The sequence below is a fragment of the Octodon degus genome, unplaced genomic scaffold (assembly GCF_000260255.1).
Source record: "Octodon degus isolate 3935 unplaced genomic scaffold, OctDeg1.0 scaffold00022, whole genome shotgun sequence".
Taxonomy (NCBI): domain Eukaryota; kingdom Metazoa; phylum Chordata; class Mammalia; order Rodentia; family Octodontidae; genus Octodon; species Octodon degus.
In genome coordinates this window covers 16744510-16752348 of record NW_004524598.1, presented here as the reverse complement: position 1 = coordinate 16752348, position 7839 = coordinate 16744510, and the positions used below count along the sequence as shown (strand labels likewise).

Sequence of the window (7839 nt, the reverse complement as noted above, 5' to 3'; positions counted from 1 at the left end):
GAGAAGGGTTCCTTTTTCCCCACAGCCTCTCCAACATTTGTTGTTGGGTGATTTCTTTATGATAGCCATTCTTTCTGGGGTGAGATGATATCTCAATTTGTTTTAATTTGCATTTCACGAATGAGTTTTTGGGTTTTTTACCTTATAACTTTTGGAGCCTGAGAATCTTCAGTTCTTTTAAAGCAAGGTTTTTGGACATGATCCCCTGCATTATGGTTAATGACAGATTTTCTGTCTTCTAAAGAGAAATCCCAGAATGACTTGGATGAAAATGAATGCAGAGAAGATGTCCTATAAAAGAAAGCAAAGGCCATATTAAAACATCCACTTTGTAAAGGGTTTTGTTGAAGGTTAAAAGTAGACAACAGAACATAAGCCAAAAATGTTATAGTTATATAATTACAGTTTTCAATGTGATACTGCGTTACTGCCATCTGTGGGGAACCAACCAAAACTATACAATGAGCAAGAAGAGACACTGGATACCAGCACAGCAAATAAAGCCGGATGCTGAAATTAGCAATGACACTGAAATAGCTATTGCAACCATGCCTCAGAGGACAGCTACAAAACCATGTGCAGGATGACTTAACAAACAGGTGAACTAGGCAGAGCAAAAGAAACACCAATAACAAAAGAACAAAGTGGAACTTCAAGAACTGTAATACAATAAAAAACAAGATTCTCTAGGATGGACTTGGCAGACTTAAGAGTGAATACACTTGGGATAAATTAATAGCAAAATTTGAATCTGAAGACCAGAGAAAATAAATGAGTGAAAAAATTTGAATCAGCACACTTACGGAACCTTTTAAGGTCCAGCCCATATAAGTGGATTGATAGAGTACCAAAACCAGAGGAGAGATACAACAGACAAAATACTTAGAAACTACTTAAAACTAAAGATAAAATCTTGAAAGTAGCCAAACAAATGCAACAAAATATAGGTATGTTGCTTAAAACAAAATGGAGGCTAGAAAACTGAAAAGGCATCTTTAATGTAATCACAGCAGAAAAACTGCCAATCCCACGTCTACCTATGATAGTGTGCTTAGAAGAGGACCCTCCTCCAGGCAAACCTGGAATGTAGAGCCCTAGCCAGACCTTCACTGCAGCAGCACGGACAGAAGCCTTGAGCCAGAACACAACACAAAGATCTCTGACCCACAGGAATTGTGAGATAATGAAGGCTGGTTGTTTTAAGGTGCTCTTGGGGTCATTTATAATAGAATTCAAAAATTAAAAGAATAATAAGGAAATACTATAAACAACTTGATGCAAATAAATTTGATAAACTACAAGGTATGGACAAACATCCTGAAAAAACAAATTAAAAGAATAAATTCTATATAGTTACACTACATAAAAATTGCATTTTGTTGTTGTTGTTGTTGTTGTTTTTCGAACTGGGGATTGAACTCAGGCCTTTGCACTTGCCAGGGAAGTGCTTATTCTACTGAACCATCTCCCCGGTCCCAATAGTAGCAAGGGCATGGGATGGCACCATTAACCCTTGTTAGTGTACAGTCTTTTTTTTGGCAGAACCGGGGATTGAACTCAAGCCCTTATGCTTGTCAGGGAAGCACTAATTCTACTGAGCCATCTCCCTGGCTCCTCAAAATCGCATTGTTTTGAAACTGTCTCATTGCTATTTGTTTCTCTATAAAATTATTTTTTAAAAAATTGCATTAGCCTCAGTAGTTGCTAAATTAGAGAACTGATAAACTCATTTTAAAATTTGTATGAAATACAAAAAGCTTATACATTCTTTAAAAAAAAGCCCTCAAGTTGGAAAAAAGATCAAACAAATTAAGCATCAGCAACATAGTGTGATACTGGCATGGGGACTGACAAATCAGAGTACAGGGAATCCACTGGGTGCTCATAATACACTGTGGAGTTGTTTTACTTTCAAAGGCTGAATTGCCAAAGCATTTCAGTGAGTGGTGTAACTACAACTGGAAGTTCTTATAAAAAATAAAACCCAACGCCTATCCCATCCTATGCTCCAAAATTCGTCAGATGAATCACTAATATAAAAGTCAAATAATCTAGAAAATAACTAGACACTATCATAAGTTGGTATGCAAAAGTTTTCAGAGGACACAGCAATAATCATCAAATAAAGATTTATAAGTTAGACCTAACCAAAATTTAATTTTCTTCTGCTCAAAAGGTATCATAAAGAAAATAAAATATAAAACTCACATTTGATAAAGATTTGTATTGACAGTATAAAATAACTCCTCAAACTCAATATAAAACACAAATAAGGATGGCAGAGGATGTCTGTGTGGAGGCAGCGGTGCATGTGTGAAGTTGCAGATGTGCTCCGGAAAAACAAAAGTACTACATCAAAATTAGGGTAGCTAAGAGCGCCAGCTACAGGAAGGCAAACACTGAGAGAAACGCACCAGACTTAATCTAGTACGAGAGGCAGTTTAGAAAGGACAGACAGACCACGCCTGGACCCCAAGACTGGCACAAAAGCCACCTTGGGAGAGGATCTAACGCCATGAGGGAGAATGCCTACACTTCAGCAGAGGCCAGGCTGTTGGAAGAGACTTTCACCCTTCCTACCTTCCACACTGAAAAAAAGGAGCACAAGAATGAGATGTCTGCAGACCTGGGCACCTGAGAAAACTCTTGGAGGCTGTGGGGAAGGTGAAGAACAAGCACATGATCCTGATCGGGGCTGGAGATTGAAGCACAGAGAAAGCCATGGCTAATGGGGTTACTGCGCAACAAGGGAACCTGGAGACAAATGGACAGCATGGCCCTCACAGGAACTCACTCACTCTTACCCCACTGACCAGGGCAGCCATGCCTATGGGACATCATGCTCCCCGTCCACTACCTGCCTGTAGGTGCCTCGACAGGCACTCTCATCCCTTAGCTGGAAGCTTCTGAGCTCGGTGGGCTCTACAGCACCGCTAAGTCCACAAGGTGAAGAGTGACATTTTGTGGCAAGCCTGAAAGCAGTGCCAGAGCCACAAGCTGTCCTTCAGCATGGCTATTAGAACCTCATGGAGGGGAATAGAGGTACCCGCAGGCCTTGTCACGCAGAAAGGAGGACCTGTGCAGAATGGCAGAAAACTGGGTGCCAAGCAGATGACCCTGCACGGAACAATCTGAGTGATTCTGACGTGAGCACAATGACAAAGGCCTCCAGTTAGCCACACCTGAGCACGGTTTGCAGCAAGGAAGCAGGATCAGGCTCACCAAGCTTTCTCAGGCGCAGGCAGGAACTGAAGGAAACATGGAGGAGGACCAGCTTGGAGTTCTGCGCACAGAAGCAGCAGTGGGGCTACAGCAACACGCTAAGGAAGGTCGGGGCACAGGACACAGTGCACCCAGAAATCCATCCGGACAGAGGAAAGCAAGAGTTCACTGGCTGAATTCACACTGTAATATAAGACTGGGCACCACTTACGTGTTTGTCTCTGTGCGTTTCTTGGTGGGAGGGACTGCCTGTTGCCTTTCTACCCCACCCCATCACCTGCCCTCTTCTCTATTCCTCCTTTCATCTAGCCTCCAAACGGGGAGTAACTGTAGCTGCGCGGAGGAGCAAAGCAGAGCTGTGAGCAACGCCTTCCGTGGGCGAGCCGGGGCCGCTGTAACCCCGCTGGGCCCACAGGGCGCAGATACTGGCTCTGACTTTTCCACAGCCTCCCTCAATCTAGTCTCTCAAATCTGCTCTCCACAAGCCCAGTCCTCTAGCTATAAAAATAAGGTCAGCAGTGACCCTATTCCCTAACTTCTCTCATTTGTTATTTTTCCTTTTTTCCTTTTTTTTTTTTTCTTTCTGATACAGGATCTTGCTACACAGTTCAGACTCAGTGATCCTCCTATCTCAACCTCCCCAACACTGGGATTACAGGCATGTACCACCACACCTAGCCACAGGTATGCGGTACCAGGGATTGAACCTGGGTCCTTGTGCTTACCAGGCAGGCACTTAGCCTGCTGAGCTATCACCCCAGCCCGTCATTTTCTTGTTTTATCATCCTCTTTTCCTTTTCTCTTCTTTCCTCCTCCCACTAGCCCATCCCAGACTGCTTGCCAGCAGTAGTACCTTACGGACTTACTACTTATGGACCATCGGCAAAAAGGTCTTAATACATGTTGTACTGTATACGGGTTAAGATGCCAGATGCCACGCAACTCTGAACTCACAGAACTTCACTGCCTTTAACAGAAGGCAGATTAGTTTTAAAGGCATTAGTAAAACAAAAAAATAGGAGTGAGCTGCTTATAGTTCAAAGTCAACACACCAACTGGCAACATATCTGAAAATCCACACCAAGTGCTAAGAATCAGTCCCAGCCTACACCTCCTAACCTTGCCCAGTCTCCAGAACACTGGCAATCAAATGTGTACCTTACTAGCAAAATTTTAAAGTCTGCTTTAGAGAAAAAAACTGACATCCCTTGCACACTAAGGAGAAAAGATATAAAAGAGGTAACTGATACAAGCAGACTCTCTAAAGTTGCTTCATTTAGTCGTAGGGTCAGGTCACATCTGTTCCACACAGACACTTCTCAGAACTAAAGAACAAAAACGTCAATTCATATGCCACTAAAACAAAACCCCAAAAGGAACAGGAGAAAGATCAATAAAACCAGAATGTAACTACAGTCACACAGTAGTTTCTGTTTGGCTTCTTTTCTCAGTATTAGATTGCTAAGCTCCATCCATATCAGTAATTTATAATACACTGTTTTTCATCACCAGGTAGTCTTCTATTGCTAATAAAACTCAGGGCTGGGAACACAGCTCAGCAATCCAAGTGCCTGCTTAGCAAGCACAAAGACCTGGGTCTGATCTCTGGTATCTCATCCGTGCCAGCCCCAGAACCCCGGATGTACTGTGCCAGCCACCAAAACTGGGTGTGGTGACACAACATCTGTAATTTAAGCACTGGGTTTTCTGTTTTTGTTTTCTTGTGGCATAGGAGATCAAACTCTGGGCCTTGCGCTTGCGAGACAGGTGCTTATGCCACTGAGCTATCTCCCTGGCCTGAACGATTTGATAGACGTTTAGACTGTTTCTTTTAGCTAACAGGAATAATGATAATATGAACATTGTTAAACATGTTGCCTCGTATAATGTGCCTGTATTTCTGTTGGGTAGATGCTAAATGGTGACTTTATATACTACAAAGATCTTCAACAGAACACTAAATAGAACACCACAAAATATCTCCACTAGCAAATAAGGAAGTTCTTGGCAATTAACAATATTCATAGTTGAAAAGTCTAGTAAATATTCAAGAATGCAGAATAGAAAGGTATATATGTGGACAACAGAAAAGAAAAATAAATTCAGCAGGACCAGTATCTGAGTAACAGAAACTCTAAGACAGTGAGAAAAAACTACTGCATCAAAAAAATGGCACATAAGATTTTCCTAGAACTTAAGGACCTGCTCTTCCCAATTAAAGGAGCCCAAGTACTCAGCATAGGGGGCCTAGCCCTAGCTCAGTTCTTTAAGTGGCTGCTTCCACAAACCTGTCAGGCTCAGGTTGCTGTGGTTCAATCCCCAAGTACTCAGCATAACATGTTTAAAAAGACCTCTATCAAAGTACAATGTTGTGAAATTTCAACATACCAGGGAGAAAGAAAAGCCTATGAAGGGAAGGTAGGAGGTGAAAGAGGAAAACGGAAAGTAACACATAAAGAATTGTAACTCAAATGGCACTAGACTTCCCAAAAGCAACAGAAGAAGAAAAAGGTAGACTGGGCTGGAGATACAGTTCAGCAGTGCAGCACCAGCCTGGCAAGCACAAGGTCATGAGTTCAATTCCCAGTACAAAACAAAGGAACAGATTCTCCAATGACTTCCAGTTTAGAATCCTATTCCAACCTAACCATCATACTAAGAATAAACAACAATTCCACGTATCTAAGAACCCCAAAATGTGTGTGTGTGTGTGTGTGTGTGTGTGTGTGTGTATTCATATCAGAAAACTACTGAACTTTTACTTTACATCAAAACAAGGACTAATAAACTTGAGATATGTGTAGGAAACAAGATCGAATTTTGGAGGGAAGGAAAGGAAATTTCCAATATAAGTAAGGAACATCTGAAGATGGCAAGTATTAGGAGGCCTAAAAAAGACCCAGTTTACACCAAAGAGCACGGTTATAAAGAATATGTTTCCAGAAAAACAAATAAAACTTATTTTATTTGTTTCCTCTTTTCAAAATAAGAAACTGATTGAAGGCATAGCTAAACTCACATTACTAAGGTCAGTTTCTTAAAGAGGTTAGTTAATTCTCTCAGAGTATAATATATTGCATTATGTTATATAATATAGTATAATATATATACTGACAGTTCCTACATGAACTTTTTTTCCTTTTGGTCTTTTCTATACTTTTGTTTAGAGAAAGTAAAATTCAGCATTCAAACAACAAATACTGCAAAACCAATGAGGATATCTGTCACAGGTGCCTACCAGAAGCTAGCAGGGCAGCCTGAATGCAAAAGGAGCTTGATGAACTCTGACAAATTTAAAAATACTGTTAAGCCAGACATATCCAATGGGACAAACACAAGGAAGGATGGCTGAGAGGCAGAAAGAAGAACTTATTTTACACATCCCAACTTTGGTTTATGAGGTTCACACTGTGACAAATGAAGATGCTAAAAGGAATATCAATTTTCATTTTTAGGAAGTTTGCTTATGGTATATTTTACTTATTAAGAACTGTAAAAGGAAAGTCATTTAAATCATCTTAACAAGAAAAACTAAATAAAATACTAAGAAGAAATTGAAGCCACATATAAAATATATATGTACATTTGAAAATTATCACATATATGTCAATATATCCAAACTGAAAGAAAAACAAGTTTTTACTTTCTCAAGATCCAGTGTTTAACCTAAAAGCAAAAGGGAATAAAGTATTTGAAAAGAGCCCAGAAACACAGGCAGGGAAAAATCTCAGAAGCCACTTACAAGCTAATCCACAGATACAAGCTAATTTTAATAAAAATAAGAATGTACCAGGCCTTCACTGGTTTGGGAGCCTTTGAAGAAGCAGTCACAGCTGTTTCCAGGCTGCTTGTTCCTGAATTGTGTTCTTTGGTGGTTAATGCGATCATTTTTCTTTGCTTCTGGGAAAGTTTAACCCCATGAGATATCACTTTGCTAAAAAATTGAATTAAACCAATTAGTTTCACTACTTCTGAGAAAGTCTATTTTCATGAACAATCATTTTGCTACATCAATGAACATTAATTTGTGTTTATGCAGACTGCACATAATGTACTGTACTCATGTGGTAGGACTTTAGTGTTCACAAGTTTCAACACTGACATCAATGTATAGTATTCATGGTCACGTACAGCTATCTGTACATGTGCCCTCCTACACAGACTTTCCAAGGAGAACTGACAACCTTAAGTTGTTAGCTTTTCTACAGAAACAGACGCAGTGAAGTGTTAAAGTCAAGTTCCTAGGAGACAATACTGAACTTCACAAGTCTACAAGCTCATCTCAATCTTTAGCACAGATTTAAGAAATATTACAAAGGCAAGTTATATAGAAGATTGTAATTATTATGTAAGATGTAAGCCAGATCCAGTAGATCTAATTTTTTGTATTACATTTATATAAAACATAATTTAGTCTTTTTGTTTTTTGTGCTTTTTTTAAACTAACCCAGAATTTGACTTTGGTGTAGCTCCACATTTCTGTCTGTTTTCTTCTATTTCCATGATGGTTCTGAGGTCCACAACAGGAGGGCTGATAGGACTAAACAATATAAAACAGGTTACTTAAAAAATGAAAAACATTCATTTACCTAAAAAGCCCAACCCCAAATTTCATTG

The 7839-nt window shown here is 39.9% G+C and overlaps 1 protein-coding gene across 4 annotated transcripts in view; it reads right to left on the bottom strand.

Annotated features, from left to right (window-relative positions):
* Positions 1 to 7839, bottom strand: part of Ibtk (inhibitor of Bruton tyrosine kinase) — a 108074-nt gene that overhangs the window by 30237 nt on the left and 69998 nt on the right. For all 4 annotated transcript variants that reach the window (XM_023711903.1, XM_023711905.1, XM_023711906.1 and 1 more), the window contains 3 exons: positions 7670 to 7762; positions 7013 to 7156; positions 142 to 291 (listed from right to left, as the gene is read on the bottom strand). In XM_023711903.1, the coding sequence (XP_023567671.1) occupies positions 142 to 291; positions 7013 to 7156; positions 7670 to 7762 (387 nt within the window). The remainder of the gene's footprint in view (positions 1 to 141; positions 292 to 7012; positions 7157 to 7669; positions 7763 to 7839) is intronic.